This window comes from Oncorhynchus clarkii, chromosome 25 (assembly GCF_045791955.1).
Source record: "Oncorhynchus clarkii lewisi isolate Uvic-CL-2024 chromosome 25, UVic_Ocla_1.0, whole genome shotgun sequence".
Lineage (NCBI taxonomy): Eukaryota > Metazoa > Chordata > Actinopteri > Salmoniformes > Salmonidae > Oncorhynchus > Oncorhynchus clarkii.
The window spans coordinates 4,439,888-4,459,534 of NC_092171.1; the positions used below are offsets into that span (position 1 = coordinate 4,439,888).

A 19,647-nucleotide genomic window follows, 5' to 3' on the forward strand; every position below is an offset into this window, starting at 1 on the left:
TCGTCACCTGGAATGCATTTCCAACAGTCTTGAAAGAGTGCCAACAGAAGTGCCAACACACTAAGCACTTGTTGGCTGCTTTTTATTCACTCCGCAGTCCAACTTATCCCAAACTGTATCAATTGTTGGGTTGAGGTCGGGTGATTGTGGAGGCCAGGTCATCTGATGCAGCACTCCATCACTCTCCTTCTTGGTCAAATAGCCCTTACACAGCATGGAGGTGTTGGGTCATTGTCCTGTTGAAAAACAAATGATAGGCTGGCGTATCGCTGCAGAATGCTGTGGTCGCCATGCTGGTTAAACGTGACTTGAATTCTAAATAAATCACTGACTGTCACCAGCCAAGCACCCCCACACCCCCTCCTCCATGCTTCACGGTGGAAACCACATTACGGAGATCATCCTTTCACAAAGACAGCGGTTGGAACCAAACAAATTTTTACATTTCTCCACCTGTCTAATATCCATTGCTCGTGTTTCTTGGCCCAAGCAAGTAGTCTTATTGGTGTCCTTTAATGGTTTCTTTGCAGTAATTTGACCGTGAAGGCCTGATTCACAGTCTCTGAACAGTTGATGTTGAGATGTGTCTGTTACTTGAACTCTGTGAAGCATTTATCTGTTCTGCAATTTCTACAGCTGGTAACTCAATTAACTTATCCTCTGCAGCAGATATAACTTTGGGGTTTCCTTTCCTGTGACGGTCCTCATGAGAGCCCCTTTCATCATAGCGCTTGATGGTTTCAGCAAGTGCACATGAAGATCATTTCAAAGTTATTGACATTTTCCAGATTGACTGAGCTTCATGTCTTAAAGTAATGGACTGCCATTTATTTATGTTTGCTTATTTGTGTTCTTGCCATAATATGGACTTTGTAACCAAAAAGCAGACTTACATTTCAAACAATCTTTATTTAATTACTGCAGTAATGGAGCTTGTCAACAAACCACCCATAAGTGATTCGTTGAGAGCCAAAACGACAAGAGATACCTTGGCCTTTTATAACAAAGACACACCCCCTTCAGTCTACATGACAGATGTATGGAATGGGTAACAGGGTTAGGATTTATATATTACCATCTGCTGTGAATTGTTAAGAATCTGCTGTACAAACTGTCCTTATTGTGTAGAGACCAGGGTCTGGCCCCAGAATAATCTCTTCCTGGCACCCAGAGAAAATGTAACTTACGGCACACCTGTAAATTGAAATGTAGTCTAGGTGACTACCTCATGAAGCTGGTATTAAATATATTTAGATTTGCTTTACACTTTCTTGTTTACTACATGATCCCATGTGTTATTTCATGGTTGTGATGTTTACTACATTGTTTAATAATAGTGAAGACAACAAAAATAAAGAAAAAACCCTGGAATGGGTACTGTAACTATTAAGATCCGTCATGGTCTGGAGCGGTGTGTCACAGCATCATCTGACTGGGCTTGTTGTCATTGCAGGCAATCGCAACGCTGTGTGTTACAGGGAAGACATCCTCTTCCCTCATATGGTACCCTTCCCACGGGCCCATCCTGACATGACAATGCCACCAGCCATACTGCTCGTTCGTGATTTCCTGCAAGACAGGAAGGTCGGTGTTCTGCCATGGCCAGTGAAGAGCCCAGATCTCAATCTCATTGAGCAGGTCTGGGATCTGTTGGATCGGAGGGTGAGGGCTAGGGCCATTCCCCCAGAAACTTGCCTTGGTGGAAGAGTGGGGTAACAGTTCACACTGGTATATCTGGTGCAGTCCATGAGGAAGAGATGCACTGCAGTACTTCATGCATGTTACTTTTGACCCCCTCTGTTCAGGGACACATGGAACTTGTTCAGTTTGTCACAGTTGTTGAATCTTGTGTTCATATGAATATTTACACTTTTGCTAAAAACAAACCGTTGACAGTGAGGATGTTTCTTTTTTTGCCGAGTTCATACACACAACCTTATTTACACAACTATCCTGACCATTTTCTCTGAAACTCAAAATTGAACTTGGGTGCATCCTGTTTCCATTGATCCGTCACAGTTGACAGTGCATGTCAGAGCAAAAACCAAGCCATGGTGTTTAAGGAATTGTCCGTACATCTCCGAGACAGGATTGTGTCAAAACATCTGGGCAAGGGCACCATTATTTTTTTCTTCAGCATTGAAGGTCCTCAAGAACACAGTGGCCTCCATCATTCTTACACGGAAGTTTGGAACCACCAAGACTCTTCATAGAGCTGGCCGCCCAGCCAAACTGAACAATCAGGGGAGAAAGGCCTCGGTCAGAAAGGTGACCAAGAACCCGAGGGTCCAGAGTTCCTCTGTGGAGGTGGGAGAACCTTCCAGAAGGACAACCATCTGTGGCACTCCACCAATCAGGTGGCCAAGTGGAGTGGCCAAGTGGAAGCCACTCCTCAGTAAAAGGAACATGACAGCTTACTTGGAGTTTGCCAAAAGACACCCAATGGACTACCATCATACCATGAAACAAAATGCTCGTCTGATGAAACCAAGATTGCACTTTTTGGACAGAAAGCCAAAAGTCACATCTGGAGGAAACCTGGCACCCCCCCTACAGTGACGCATGGGTGGCAGCATCATGCTGTGGAGATGTTTTTCAGCGGCAGAGACTGGGAGACTAGTCAGGATCGAGAAAAAGATGAACGGAGCAAAGAACAAAAATCCTTGACGAAAACCTGCTCAGTAGCACTCAGGACCTCAGACAGGGGCGAAGGTTCGCCTTCCAACAGGACACCGACCCTAAGCACACAGCATAGACAACACAGGAGGCTTCAGGACTTGAACCCGATCGAACATCTCTGGAAAGACCTGAAAATAGCTGTGCAGCAGCGCTCCCCATCCAACCTGACAGAGCTTGGGGGGGGGGGATCTGCAGAGAATGGAAGAAACTCCCCAAAAACAGGTGTGCCAAGCTTGTCGTCATACCCAAGCAGACTTGAGGCTGTATTCACTGCCAAAGTACTGAGTACAGGGTCTGAAAATAAGTACATTTGAACATATTTTTTTATTTATACATTTGCAAAAATGTTTAACACCTGTTTTTCCTTTGTCATTATGGGGTATTGTATGTAGACTAACAGGGGAAAAAACAATCATCCATTTTTGAAGGATGTAAAATGTGGATAAAGTCTAGGTGTTTGAATACTGTCCAAATGCACTGTAAATTAACTAAACGGTGAGGATAGGACCCTTGGTGTCAGTTCCCCTGGACAGTATCATGATGAATTCATGTGAATGTGGGCCATGTCACTGCTGGAAAGGTCCCACTAACTTACCCGGTACACCTCCTTGGTCTTGAGGTCCCACATCTTGATGGTCTGTCCCGCTGAGAGCAGCAGTTTGCCATCAGGACTCACACACAGACTGGTCACTGACGCACGGTCCGCCTTCCACTTACTGTTGAGAAAAGTGACAATTAATGGGTCTTCCATAAAATAAAGAAACCAGAGAGTGGGAGAGAGAAAAGATAGGATGTGGGTGTCAATGGGCAGGGGACAGGTTTGCTGGGGGGCGGCGGCAGCTACACCACCCAAGGCAAAGGTTTACGAAATTCTAAATCACCAAGTGCATTGATACAGATGCACAACTTATCTATTCTTCCCGATGCTTTGATTCCTCTGGGACATTTGCCTTTGTAAGCAGTCTGTTAGCCACTATTCTATACTCCACACAAAGTTCCACCTGACCTAACCAGGTCTAATAGCCTTTGAGTGGCTAGACCAATGTTTTTCTTATTCTCCTGGATATCGAAATTTACACAAGTTAGAAATATCAGGTTGACGCACCATAACAGATTTCAAATTGATTGTGAATGTAGTCTGGTATTAACTGATTCCTACAGTGAGGGAAACCTGTGGTGGAGGACAGACCTTTCAACTCCTAAAAAGGTGTTACTGCTAAGCCATAGACTATCGCAAAGAATTATCTTCTGAATTTAGACCACTTTGAGTGACTGATTTCTACAAACACAGAAAGGGAAGGTACCCACCAGCGGGTCTTGCTTGTCTGCAGGTCCCACTCTACGATGTAGGAGTCGTCTGAGCCGCTGTAGAGCAGGCCGTCCTCGGGGTGCCACTCAACACAGTTCACTCCCCCATTATGACCCCCATCCTGGGAAGGAGCAGAGGTTAAATATGAGCTTTAATAATGAGAAAGAACATTTCACACCAAATAAATTCATATGGTTTACAGTTTGGATAAAGACAGTATCAGACATTTCAATAATAATGATATATTACCTGAGATGCAAGGTTGATGACTAAAAAGTAATTGTGAAGTTACAAAACAAATCCTATGACTGTAAATGAACGCATCATACAGGGATGTATTTTCAAAGAAATATCTCTTGAAAAGTTAAGGGCTGACAAGCTAAACAATTAGGGACTGTCAACAATGGACAAATGAAACAAATACTAGGAGTTTCTTGCTTGGAATTTTTCTTTAAGTCGATCTCAGCTCAATTGTCTGGGGCCAAGTTAACCTACCCATTCATGTAAGAAAGTTACGACCATCATGATTTTAGGGGAAATGATGATTTTGTACATGTATTAAACTGTGACCAATTCCAGTCCCCTTGCTTAGAAGATGTGGGGTCCTCCCCGGGTTAATTGATATGTTGAAGGACTGAGAAGCTAAGTTCTGGTGACTTAGACATTACACTCAAGTTTCCAAATAAAAGGATGCAGACACCATCTAAAACAACTTCCACCTCCAGAAATGGGCCCAATAACTAACTATTAAAATGTTTCACTTATTTTAAACATATTGGACCATGCATGGGCCATTTCAGGGGTATTCAACTCTTAACCCACAAGGTCAGGAGCCTGCTGCTTCTGTCCTACCGAATTGCACAGAGCTGGTGTCCCAGGTCTAAAATCAGACCCTGATTGTCGCCAATCTACATTGACCTAAAAAAATAACCTCTCCAAAATGCATTTCATAGAAATCCATCGCAGTGACAGAACTTTAACCCGTGACTTGTCACTGCAGTCTTCTATAATACATATTTTTCAAGTACCATGTTCAACCACAAAGTCAACCATTTAGTTGCATTGCGCAAGCAACATTGAGCTGAATATGATTTTTGGTACTTCCCAAATTGGCAATGAAAGTCATGCTACATCCCAGTCCTTACCAGTGTGCAGTGCAGTGCCCCCTTCACTGCGCTGTAAATGATAATGCTGCCCGCCACCGTTCCCAGAGCCAACAGATCCGCCAAATCCTCCACATGCCCTGCCTCTGATTTCCTCTTCTTCCTCCGAGGTCCCTCCTGAAGTAAAATACAGTTTAAGTCAATCACGTTTTATTATTGACTTTGACACAGGACTTCAGTTTTCCTTTTCTGTTTCGAAGGCCTCGTCTATGGGTGGTCTGAATTTCCATAGCATCGAAGTTTAAACCTTGAATTACCAAGATTCCGAAATAATGAGACTAGACTACAACATCAAAAGCATCTGCTAAATCACAAAAGCATTTTGTTGTCGAAGACGTATGGTCACAAATCCCACAATGTCACATGTAGACAATTGGTTAGCATCTAGCTACACTTATAGATGTAAAAATGTATCCTACCTAGAACTACAATGGGTTATTTGGTTCTTTCCGGTTCCAGGAACACTTTTCACCAAATAATTAGTTGGGTTTAAAGGTTGAACGAACCAAAAGGTGTTTTCCTACCGGTTGTTCTTAAGAGTTTATAGTGACAATTTTAGACTAGGAACATTGGCCGTGGGGTATAATGCACTTTGTCATGCATACTTAAGGTAAATTGTCAGTGCTTACGGAAATTGTCAATCAAATGTATTTACAAAGCCCGTTTTACACCTGGAGTCAAACTTATTTTGTAAAACTCAGTGCTATTAAAATAATTACGTCAGTCGTGTATTGTTCTGTGTTACGGTTAACTTCTATAAAGTAAACCATTGAGGTGGTTAAAATGAGGATTTGGAAATCAGAATCTGCGTCATATACGGTGATTAGCTAACTAGAGGAGCTAACCTAACTAGGTACAGTTATCCTTTACGGTTCGCTAACGAGATAGCTAGCTACATTTAACGTGTTCGTATTTGAAATACATTCATTATTACTGGTGGTCCCTATATACACACATTTGTTACACTGAAAAGTCCATTTTTGGTAAGAATCATGACACCTTCAAAAAGAGACCTGTGGCAAATTTTTGGGGCGACCACCACGTGCGAAAAACATGTGCGTCCTACAGGACAGTTGCTGTAACGGACTTTAGCTCGTTGCTAACGAAGCTAACATGGTAATTACTTTGCTAGGCAGTCCACACAACATAATGGTAAACGACTACAGATGATACTTAACAAGTATACATCTAATAAAGTAAATATTTTCATAAATACATTTTATCAAGTTATTACAAAGTGATCTCCTAGCAGACTCACCCGGGCCTATGGCTATGCATCGCCCAAACATACCTTGGCGATTCGGCATGGTCCCCAAACTATGCAGGTACAAGTGGCACTCAAGTGGGCTGAAGGCACGTATTCTTGATGAAGTATTTTACTATCTGTGTTCCATATACGGAGTCTACCATCTTGGGCAAATGAAGCTAGGTATTGGCGTGATTTTGGCGAGAAAACGCAGGGTAGACGCAACGAAGAATTGCATCCACCGTCCGCCATTATTGAAGCAATGCATGCGTCTGCGTTACTTGCCAAGAACCACGTGTTATCATCCACCGAGCAGGCGCGTTGGCGCATCAGTTTCATTGGTTACTGTGAGATAATTGGGGCGTGGTTAAAATTATAGAAATTGGAACGTTGGAACCACTAACCATGGCAATTTGACTGTTAAACTCATGGGTACGTTCTCAATGGCTGCCTGGTAATGTAGAATGTTAATGCAATGGTCGCTAACTGATGTGGCTCATGCAATGGAATGTATTTTTTGTAACGGCAATTGAGTTCATTCAACAAATCACATTACAGGTTGATGGGTGTACTTCCTGCTTTTAGTTCTATGGTTCTTCGATATTACTTCCTGCTTTGCTTCTATGGGTACACTCGCAAATAGCCGCAAGTCCACCCTTTTTTTCTCTTAACAACAAATCAATACATAAAGCACATGAGGGAATACATAGATTAAACAATGGACAATCGAGCTAGGGGGTACAATATCACATTACAATTACACAAGGACCTTAAGGGACATACATATACTTACAATACTTACAATTCCGTAAATCCACCCACGTATTCCCTTTTCCCAACGCAATTAAGCCAAAATCACGCCCCGTTATTCAGAGAGGTGTTGTACAACGCTATGAGCGCTCTCCAAGTCCGGAAGCGAATACACGTAGCGCGAAATGTCAGTCAATTATTAATCAAATTTGCCCTATTTCAAAATATAATAACATAATGTCGTGGACAGAGCTAGCCAGAGCTAGCCATTAACGTACCTTAACTATTAAAGACAGATTAAATGGCTGTTGACTCTTTGCAAACTGGAATCCATTTATCCGGAGGCTGCATTCATTGTAGCTGAGGATTTTAACAAGGCTAATCTGAAAACAAGACTCCCTAAATTTTATCAGCATATCGATTGCGCAACCAGGGCTGGAAAAACCTTGGATCACTGCTATTCTAACTTCCGCGATGCATATAAGGCCCTGCCCCGCCCTCCTTTCGGAAAAGCTGACCACGACTCCATTTTGTTGATCCCTGCCTACAGACAGAAACTAAAACAAGAAGCTCCTGCGCTGAGGTCTGTTCAACGCTGGTCCGACCAATCTGATTCCACACTCCAAGACTGCTTCCATCACTTGGACTGGGATATGTTTCGTATTGCGTCAGACAACAACATTGACGAATACGCTGATTCGGTGAGCGAGTTCATTAGAGCGTGCGTTGAAGATGTTGTTCCCATAGCAACGATTAAAACATTCCCAAACCAGAAACCGTGGATTGATGGCAGCATTCGCGTGAAACTGAAAGCCCGAACCACTGCTTTTAATCAGGGCAAGGTGACCGGAAACATGACCGAATACAAACAGTGTAACTATTCCCTCTGCAAGGCAATCAAACAAGCTAAGCGTCAGTATAGAGACAAAGTAGAATCTCAATTCAACGGCTCAGACACAAGAGGTATGTGGCAGGGTCTACAGTCAATAACGGATTACAAAAAGAAAACCAGCCCCGTCACGGACCAGGATGTCTTGCTCCCAGGCAGACTAAATAACTTTTTTGCCCGCTTTGAGGACAATCAATACAGTGCCACTGACACGGCCCGCAACTAAAACATGCGGACTCTCCTTCACTGCAGCCGACGTGAGGAAAACATTTAAACGTGTCAACCCTCGCAAGGCTGCAGGCCCAGACGGCATCCCCAGCCGCGCCCTCAGAGCATGCGCAGACCAGCTGGCTGGTGTGTTTACAGACATATTCAATCAATCCCTATCCCAGTCTGTTGTTCCCACATGCTTCAAGAGGGCCACCATTGTTCCTGTTCCCAAGAAAGCTAAGGTAACTGAGCTAAACGACTACCGCCCCGTAGCACTCACTTCCGTCATCATGAAGTGCTTTGAGAGACTAGTCAAGGACCATATCACCTCCACCCTACCTGACACCCTAGACCCACTCCAATTTGCTTACCGCCCAAATAGGTCCACAGACGATGCAATCTCAACCACACTGCCCTAACCCATCTGGACAAGAGGAATACCTATGTGAGAATGCTGTTCATCGACTACAGCTCGGCATTTAACACCATAGTGCCCTCCAAGCTCGTCATCAAGCTTGAGACCCTGGGTCTCGACCCCGCCCTGTGCAACTGGGTACTGGACTTCCTGACGGGCCGCCCCCAGGTGGTGACAGTAGGCAACAACATTTCCAACCCGCTGATCCTCAACACTGGGGCCCCACAAGGGTGCGTTCTGAGCCCTCTCCTGTACTCCCTGTTCACCCACGACTGCGTGGCCACGCACGCCTCCAACTCAATCATCAAGTTTGCGGACGACACAACAGTGGTAGGCTTGATTACCAACAACGACGAGACGGCCTACAGGGAGGATGTGAGGGCCCTCTGAGTGTGGTGTCAGGAAAATAACCTCACACATGTTCAATGTGAAAGAAAGTAGTGTTTTCAAAACTTTTTTTATTTTAATAAACAACAAATTAATACAGGAAGTACATGTGGGAACACAAGTACAGTTGAAGTCGGAAGGTTACACCTTAGCCAAATACAGTTAAACACAGTTTCACAATTTCTGACATTTAATCCTAGTAAAAATTCCCTGTCTTAGGTAAGTTAGGATCACCACTTTATTGTAAGAATGTGAAGTCTCAGAATAATAGAGAATTATATATTTCAGCTTTCATTTCTTTCATCACGTTCCCAGTGGGTCAGAAGTTTACAAACACTCAAATAGTATTTGGTAGCATTACCTTTAAATTGTTTAATTTGGGTCAAACCTTTTGCGTGGCCTTCCACAAGCTTCTCACAAAAAGTTGGGTGAATTTTGGCCCATTCCTCCTGACAGAGCTGGTGTAACCGAGTTGGGTTTGTAGGCCTCCTTGCTCACACACTTTTTCAGTTCTGCCCACAAATGTTCTGTAGGATTGAGGTCAGGGCTTTGTGATGGCCACTCCAATACCTTGACTTTGCTGTCCTTAAGCCATTTTGCCACAACTTTGGAAGTATGCTTGGGGTCATTGTCCATTTGGAAGTCCCATTTGCAGCCAAGCTTTAACTTTCTGACTGATGTCTTGAATATATCCACAAAATTGTACTACCTTATGATGCCATCTATTTTGTGAAGTGCACCAGTCCCTTCTGCAGCAAAGCATCCCCACAACATGATGCTGCCACCCCTGGGCTTCACGGTTGGGATGGTGTTCTTCAGCTTGCAAGCCTCCCCTTTTCCTCCAAACATAACAATGGTCAGTATAGCCAAACAGTTCTATTTTTGTTTCATCAGACCAGAGGACATTTGTCCAAAAAGTACAATCTTTGTCCCCATGTGCAGTTGCAAACCGTAGTCTGGCTTTTTTTATGGCGGTTTTGGAGCAGTGGCTTCTTCCTTGCTGAGCAGCCTTTCAGGTTATGTCGATATAGGACTCGTTTTACTGTGGGTATAAATACTTTTGTACCCATTTCCGCCAGCATCTTCACAAGGTCCTTTGCTGTTATTCTGGGAAAGATTTGCATTTTTCACACCAAAGTACGTTCATATCTAGGAGACAGAACGCGTCTCCTTCCTGAGCGGTACAATGGCTGCGTGGTCCCATGGTGTTTATACTTGCGTACTATTGTTTGTACAGATGAAAGTGGTACCTTCAGGCATTTGGAAATTGCTCCCAATGATGAACCAGACTTGTGGAGGTCTACATTTTTTTTTCTGAGGTCTTGGCTGATTTCTTTCAATTTTCCCATGATGTCAAGCAAAGAGGCACTGAGTTTGAAGGCAGGCCTTGAAATACATCCACAGGTACACCTCCAATTGACTCAAATTATGTCAATTAGCCTATCAGAAGCTTCTAAAGCCATGACATCATTTTCTTGAATTTTCCAAGCTGTTTATTGGCAGTCAACTTAGTGTATGTAACCTTCTGACCCATTGGAATTGTGATACCGTGAATTATTAGTGAAATAATCTGTCTGTAAACAAATGTTGGAAAAATTACTTATGTCATGCACAAAGTAGATGTCCTAACCTCCTTGGCAAAACTTTAGTTTGTTAACAAGAAATTTGTGGAGTGGTTGGAAAAATGAGTTTTATTGACTCCAAAGTCAAGTGTATGTAAACTTCCGACTTCAACTGTATATGTTTGGGATGGTTGTGTGAGAAGCGTATCGGTATTTCTCACATAACTAGAATGAGATTAACTTTCTGTGATCTCTCCCCCGCTCTGCTCTGAGAGACATGAGCCTGAACTCTAAAGCGTTGCACTGAATCATTTATGTAGACTCTATGCTGTTGGCCACCAACATATTTTATCAACTTCCAAATATTGTTTTACAAAAGAGCGAGAGTATCAGGAATCAAGGTAAGACCCAGATGCAGACCTTGTCGAGGTAACAATGTTTATTACAGCCACAGGGTCAAAGGAACAGGACAGAAGGCAGACTCAGGTCAGGCAGAGGTCGGTAATCCAGAGGTGGGGCAAAGGTACAGGACGGCAGGCTCAGCGGCAGGCAGAGTGGTCAGGTGGGTGGGTCCAGGGTCCAAAATCAGGAGGCACGGGTAAAAAAAAAACAGGCAAGGGTCCAAAACTAGGAGGATGAGAAATACTGGTTGGCTTGACAAACAAGATGAACTGGCAACAGACAAACAGAACACAGGTGTAAATACATGGGATAATGGGGAAGATGAGCTACACCTGGAGGGGGTGGAGACCATCACAAAGACAGGTGAAACAGATCAGGTTGTGACAGAGAGAGAGGGGCTTTTTGCACGAGAGCATAGGCCATCACCAACGAGTGAGCTGAGCATTATTGGGTGAGTCAGTGAAACTGGAATGCAATTTTAGGACTATAATTTCCTTCTCATATTGTAGCTGACAACATGTCTCCACACACCTCGGCCTAGGCTAGTGATGGATTCAAGACAAGGTCGTTTTTACTGATCTTAGATTCTCAATTTGTCAGTTTCAAAGTAGCCTGCCATTTTGGTCATTGTTTGGTATGAACAAAAATTCAGCCAAAGTCTCCAGTCATGTTAAATTACATAAAATGCGTTAATAAAAGGCCAACATCTTCCCAGATATTATGCTACAAAAAAAATGTACGCCCCGTGCAACTTCTGTCAGTGCCTCGCCTCTACTGCTCTATGCGATGATATGAATGCAACACTTGAATATAAATTTAAAGCATTTCAGAACACCCCAGGTCACCCCCCTCTTGTGGTCACTGTTCCGGCATCTCACGATTTAGAAATTAAGCACTGCCACCAACGACATATGAATTAGATACCTGGTGAAGCAACTGCTACCCTGTGGGATGCACTTTGATACAACCCCATTGCACTGGTCATTTACACCGGCTTGACGTTGTGTTTGCTAATTGGCATGTCATGGCGACATCCATAATCCAGGTGGTGACCAATAATACAAGTTATTTCTACCTCACCCATCCAAATAAACATCACTTTGAATGTGTTATACAAGAGGCAAAATAAACAAATTTATACAGCACAACAGCAGAGTCATGTCTTAAGTGTAAAACTAAGAATGACTCAATAATCCATGCTTTCTGGTAACACTATAAAGTCAAAAGGTTATGGGAGAAGCTAGGGCTATGGCAGTCATAACATTTTGTCAGCTGGTAATTTACAATTAATTAACGTAAACAGGTTCAGCATCTCCTGGCTTCCCTACATAGCTAACAAGTCACTGATGCAGACCTTTGGAACATCTCCATTTTAAAACGTCTAATAAATACATTCAATATAGCCTACACCATCACAATAAATCCATTAGTTATTTTAGACAGGTCTAAAGAAACATGATATGAAGAAAATGTAGTCTATGTCACTAGAATAGCTTACTCTGAGTTGTCCTTATGTTAGCTACACTAGTTAATTTAGTAGACAAGATTTGCTGAGAATTCCGTAGCAGTCCCGAATGGTGCAGCGGTCTAAGGCACTGCATCTCAGTGCTAGAAGCGTCACTACAGACACCCTGGTTCGATCCTGGGCTGTATCACAACCGGCCGTGATTGGGAGTCCCATAGGGCTGCGCACAATATGTCCAGAGTTATCTGCATTAGGGTTTGGCCGGGGTAGGCCGTCATTGTAAATAAGAATGTATTCTTAACTGACTTGCCTAGTTAAATTAAGGTTAAATATATTTTAAAACATTTTTATAGTATGAGGAACACAATTAAACATAGCTAAATGAAATAGAAAGGATATGTTCTCCAAACGATTTCTGAGGGAGTGCGCACATGCGGCTATTCTGTGTTGAGCGGTTAACAAATAAACTGGTCCTTCTATATGCTTAATTTATTTATGCAACTTTAGTTGTGATACAAACATTGGGCAATATGTTTGGATATTTTATACATTCTAAGGCTGTATGATGAAACTCTTAATGATGATTTGAAAAAAGTTGCAATGGAGGGGAAAGGCAGTGGAGGGGCAAGCGGAGCGCTTTGACTCCTTTCCATTCGGAAACTCCTGGTTGCCGCATCAAAATTGCCTTTCATCTCGAAGTCTTCCTCCACGAAGTGCTGGGTGCTAGCTCAAGCTTCCAGCAGCAGACTATCATTGATAATGTCAAAAGCCTCACTGAAGTCTAAGAAAACAGCACCCACAACCTTATCAACTATTTCTCCCAGCCAATCATTTGTGTAAGTGCTGTGCTTGTTGAATGTCCTTCCCTATGAGTGTACTGAAAGTCTGTCAATTTGTTTACTGTAAAATAGCATTGTATCTGGTCAAACACTATTTTTTCCAAAAGTTTACTAAGGGTTGTAACAGGCTGATTGGTCGGTTATTTGACTTTACTACTGTATTCTAAGGCAGCTGAATTACTTTTGCTACCCTCCAGGCCCGGGGGCACAAAATTAGCAAATATTTCTAAAAACATGTTTTCACTTTGTCATTGAGGTATTTGTGTAGATTAATGAGAAGAAAAAAATATATTTAATCCATTTTGAATTCAGGCTGTAACACAACAAAATGTGGAATAATTGAAGGGGTATGAATACTTTCCGAAGGCACTGTATATTCCTTTACCTTACTCTTGTTTATATTATGGTTATATTCCCACTAATATTCCTTTATGTAATTAATATTTTACGTGTGTATTTCTGTCTTTATTATAATAATATTTAATTTGTAGATCTCATTTCCTAAACTGAATGCACAGGTAAAGCTTGTTGTGGCGGTCTCCTGTGCGCAAATAAATTCACTATCAAGGCACAAGGCGAGACCCAGGTGCAGACACAGGAGGCAGATGGTTGGAGTCTTACAATGTTTATTAATCCAAAGAGGTAGGCAAGAGAATGGTCGTGGACAGGCAAAAAGGTCAAAACCAGATCAGAGTCCAGGAGGTACAGAGTGGCAGACAGGCTCGTGGTCAAGGCAGGCAGAATGGTCAGTCAGGCGGGTACATAATCCAGAAAAAGGCAAGGGTCAAACCGGGAGGACTAGCAAAAGGAGTACGGGAAAAACACGCTGGTTGATTTGACTAAACATACAAGACGAACTGGCACAGGGATAAATACACTGGGGAAAATAAGCGACATCTGGAGGGGGTGGAGACAGGTGAAACAGATCAGGGCATGACATTCACGGCTGTAATTTGAGCATATTTAATGCCTTTTATTTATGAGTAGAAGCTGATACTGGCCTTATTTCTGATTCATTTATGATATTGTAGCTTAATTAAATGTATTTATATTAGTGTTTCTAATACTAGAAAAACGAAAACAATTTTAACAGTAGCCTATGTATTGCCTACCTAAAACATCCTTTTCTGCCTTTGAAGTCCTTCAAAATAAAAACTACATATCCTTATGTTAGAAAGTATAATATCAAGTAGATATAGGCTACTGTGTGTGGGGCAGGCTAAATAATTACAACAGAAAAGGCCCAATTAAAAGAATAGTGATAAGGGAAACAAAATAGAGAGAAGGCTGACAACATTTTAAAAAATCAACACAATTACGCTCTGCTCCTCGCTCCACACTCGCCCACTTACATGCTCTGACATTGGAAAGCAGCCATGCTTTAGACTATCAAAGAACTGAATCATATTAATGGATGGAATCAGTGAATGAATGGTTGCAGCAACCATTACATGGTCTGACAAGCTGCATAACAAATGAGGCCTAATTAGACAATATAACAATTATCTAATTGAAACGACTTAGTAAACATGTATTTTTTTACTTTCCTAAAAGAATAATTGTCCACCTCAAGGTTCAGCTTTGCGCATCAGGGCTTTGCATCACTAGGCCTATAGGCTTAGGCGTTCACTGTATTATATACATTTTAAAAATGATCAAGGAAGACAAGCTTAGGCCTAGCCCCAGAAGAGAGAGAGAGCGATATGCCGGCAGCATGCCACCGATATTAATTTCTTTAAACTTATCAGATAGGCTGCATCTGCTATATAGGCATACAGAAGGATGAATTCTTACATTTTCTATTAGAATATTTTTTATAAAGATAAGCATGATATTTTTAGATTATAGGAGTAACTCTGGGAGGCCTAAAACATTTCCTCACCTCAAGTTCAACTGACTTGAGATGAGGAAATGTTTTAGGCCTGCAGTATAATAGGCTAATAGCCACACCACACCTTCAAAGGTTTTCAACTTTATTAGGATAATATCAGAAGTCAGTCAAGCCATTGTTTATAGGGAAAATACCTTACCCAAAAAATTATAGCAATAGGTTGATGATATTTATTTGACAACAGGCCTACTTATAACCCATCTTAAACTAAATATGGAGCACACAATTAAAAAGACAAATCTAACTTAATTTTGCCAACAAATGTCTCAACAGAACGAAACAACACTTTTTGCATATTTAAAGAACTGGTTTAGAATAATAAATAGGCCTACAATAACAACAATTAAATACAATAATAAGGATAAAACTAATTATAAATACGAAATAAACATTTTTGGACCTAAACTTCCCAAATTCCATCCTACCTGAATAGTAAGTTGCACAGTAGACTGCATTTGGTCACACAAACACTCTTCTCATCTTTGTCCACTACAATATAAGAACTTGTCCATATGAAGGGTATTCCCCTTGTAGCAGGGCTCCAGACAAAAAAAATGCACTGGCACCAGCCATGATTTGGTCGTGTAGGCCCTATCATCTTATAAAGTATTTCACAGTGCTTTATCAAAAAGTGTAATAGACTACTGAGATGGTATTGAAGAAATAAGTTGCTTCATCATCTTTTCATGTTGTGATTCAAAATATTTTTATGTGCAATATGTGCAACCTAATCCAGTGATTTGTCATGCATTTTGGGTAAACAATTATGCTATTGTAGTAATGGGTGCGTGTTGGTGGCAGGGAAGTCAGGCGCATGAGAATCGAACTTGGTATAAACAGAGTTGTTTAATCAGTGCTTCACAAAACTCCAACCAAAATGACAAAATAATAAAAAAGTGGGTACAGAACCACCAACACATCATTCACAATCATACAATCAAACAATATCCGACAAGGATGTGAGGGGAAACAGAGGGTTAAATACACATGTAATTGATGGGATTCTAACCAGGTGTGAAGGAAGACAAGACGAGACAAAACCAATGGAAAATGAAAAATAGATCCGTGATGGCAAGAAGAAGGTTACATTTTATTAAAATAGGGCTCCCAAATGTTTTTTATTTATTTATTATCTGGTGTCCTATGTGAATTTTAAATATGTTCCCTCTAATTCTCTCTCTCTCCCTACCCTCCCGGAAGACTTGAGCCCTAGGACCATGTCTCAGAACAACCTGGCCTGATGACTCCTGGTTGTCCCCTGTCCACCTGGTTGTGCTGCTGCTCCAGTTTCAACTGTTCTGCCTGTGGCTATGGAACCCTGACCTGTTCACCGGACGTGCTACCTTGTCCCGGACCTGCTATTCTCTCTCTCTCTCTTCCGCACCTGCTATCTCGACCTCTGAATGCTTGGCTATGAAAAGCCAACTGATGTTTACTCCTGAGGTACTGTGAGGAGGCCAGCATCCCGGAGTCGCCTCTTCACTGTTGACGTTGAGACTGGTGTTTTGCGGGTATTATTTAATGAGGCTGCCAGTTGAGAACGATTTTATACACCTGTCAGGAACAGGAGTGGCTGAAATAGCCGAATCCACTAATTTGAAGGGGTGTCCACAAACTTTTCTATATATAGTGTGTATTTTTGTAATACTATCATGTAAGACTAGGCATGTGCCTCGGTGGATATATATATATATATATATATATATATATATATATATATATATATATAAATGGGTACACCATGTCATTTCAACATGGATAGTTGAGTAATATTTGGTTGAGATGTTGATCAATGAGATTACAACCTATATTCACCCACACAAAAAGCCAAAAGTTAGTTGATTATCCAGCGTGTTATTGCTATGCTTTCAACCATCTAAAAGCCCAACCAAATTCCAATGGAAAAACAATGTCTGCATTTTGGTTTAGTTGACGCCCAAATATCTCTCACTGCGGTTTCAACCATTTTAAAGCCGGCATATGTAACTTTTTGGGCGACCGACCAAATTCACATAGAAATTTATATTATAGATTTTTCATTGAAAGCAAGTCTAAGAAGCGGTAGATCAGTTCTGTGTGCACTGTTTACTTTTGGTTTTGTACACCAGCTTCAAACAGCTGAAAATACTATATTTTTGCTTATGGAAATAATATTTCACAGTGGTTTAGATGGTACAATGATTCTCTACACTATGCTTGACAATAAATCGTGTTAAGGAGGAAATCGACACCTTCGCATCCGGAATGGAGAATGTTTTATGTATTAACCGGTTCGGTGAGAACTCGATCCATTGGAATTAAGTACCACAAAACATGGAAGGGGATTTTAGAACTACTTCATATAAGGTCTGCTTTTGGCATAATGTTTTGATACCTGTGCAAATCTCTCTCCGACAAGGTAACTGTTATACATTTTTCACCTGTAATCACCCTCCAAAAATGAAATGCTAACTAGCTGCTAATATGGCTATCATACAGAACTACACATCCTGTAGCAAGGCACATTTCTCCATGCAAACTCATTGACAAGTAGCAAGTAACTTAGCAAGTAGATATAATTTTTAGTTTCTCGTGTAAATAATTGATATTGTGTATTTCTCGTGTGTATTCTTGTTTAGCATTTTTCTAAATACTTAGCTAGCTACCCTCACATTTTTTTAACCTGGCCTTTGTAGCTAACTAGCTAACCTTAGGTCTCTTCATTGATCAGAAGAAAGGATCGTTCTGTGCTATGTACCGGATTGTAACCACTACTCCAATAAGCAAACGTGCATTTTATATTTTTCCGACCTCTGTAAGCGAGAGGCGTTGCTGGATCTGTGTGATAGTAATACCTCTTATCCAAATTCCAATCAGCTTAACATGTCCTTTCCACACTCAGACAACTCTCACATACACATTCACTTAGTACTATTCCCAAACACACGCAGCAGTCCCAGACTACAGTGGTCCCAGACCACAGAGACAATTCCCAGTAATGCCTATAGACTCAGTAATCTCCCTTATTACTCCATGTGCATCTTCAACGATTCTCTTGTTACTTCCTATGCACATGCATCCCCAGCTGGTATGGCAACTGCTAGGCCTCTGACCGCAAGGCACTACAGAGGGTAGTGCGTACATCACTGGGGCCAAGCTTCCTTCCATCCAGGACCTCTATACCAGGCGACGTCAGAGGAAGGCCCTAAAGACTCCAGCCACCCTTGTCATAGACTGTTCTCTCTGCTACTGCACGGCAAGTGGTACCGGAGTGCCAAGTCTAGGTCCAAGAGGCTTCTAAACAGCTTCTACCCCCAAGCCATAAGACTCCTGAACATCTAATCAAATGGCTACCCAGACTATTTGCATTGCCCCGCCCTCCCTCTTTTACGCTGCTGCTACTCTGTTTATTATCTATGCATAGTCACTAATAACTCTACCTCCATGTACATATTACCTCAATTATCTCAACTAACCGGTGCTTCCGACTTTGTACCGGTATGCCCATATATAGCCTCGCTATTGTTCTTTTACTGCTGCTCTTTAATTATTTGTTACTTTTATTTAATTTTTTGGGGTTGGTATTTTTCTTAACTGCATTGTTGGTTAAGGGCTTGTAAGTAAGCATTTCACTGTGACAAATAACATTTTATTTGATTTGACCATATTTGACCGACTGGCTCGATTCGGTCTTATGTTGCAAAATAGTTTTTTTTTACATTGGATAAAGGTAGAGACTTAGAGCTAGAAAATGGTATATCATACACTGTAGTTGAGGAACAATGGGAAAGTAATTCTGCATTGAAAGTTGATCAACTTGAAACCTCACCTTTGAGAAAATGGCCCTTGAATTTTTTGGCACACCTACTGGAGAGCTCGTCTTTGTCTGCATCCATTCAGCCTTGTCCACACCGTCTTAAGCCCTAGCCCCATCCATCTGTTTAGGGATTCACATGTGAGGCCATGTACTAAACATCCAAAGATTTCAAGACTTAAGGCTGGTTTATACTACGGTGTGTTCATAAATTCAATCTGGAGTACCAGAGTGAGCTCGTGGCATTGTAAATTCAGAGCGTTTCACTCTCGGAGCGTTCAGAGTGCACAGCAGCAGTCAAGCACCCAAGCTAACTGGCTAATGTTGGCTAGCTTGCTAGCTACTTCCAGACATAAATGAGAGAACAGCTCACTCTGACCATTTTACTCGCCCAAGCAGAGCTGGTTAGGCTGTTTTATGTTATCCTGGCCGTTGGTGACCATAACTGTGCTACTGGAAACAATTTAATTATGCTTTTTTGCCCACGTTTACTGACACTGGCCATATTCAACGGGTGTTGAGCATTCGTATACATTCGTATCATGCACTCTAGCACACAGACAAGAGTGCTCTGAAATTGGAGTTCAAATGGCTTTCCTGTGAAGTGGTGATGTGCAACATACGCCTAGTTTCCTGAAACATGTCAC

The 19,647-nt window shown here is 41.8% G+C and overlaps 1 protein-coding gene across 1 annotated transcript in view; it reads right to left on the minus strand.

Moving 5' to 3' along the window:
• The window catches only part of LOC139383970 (WD repeat-containing protein 43-like), a 44,035-nt gene extending 37,352 nt beyond the window's left edge, over positions 1-6,683 (minus strand). The window contains exons 1-4 of the mRNA XM_071128595.1: positions 6,443-6,683; positions 5,134-5,268; positions 3,988-4,109; positions 3,275-3,395 (exon numbers count right to left, since the gene is read on the minus strand). Of these exons, the coding sequence (XP_070984696.1) occupies positions 3,275-3,395; positions 3,988-4,109; positions 5,134-5,268; positions 6,443-6,649 (585 nt within the window). The 5' untranslated portion in view covers positions 6,650-6,683. The remainder of the gene's footprint in view (positions 1-3,274; positions 3,396-3,987; positions 4,110-5,133; positions 5,269-6,442) is intronic.
• Positions 6,684-19,647: the final 12,964 nt, after the last annotated feature.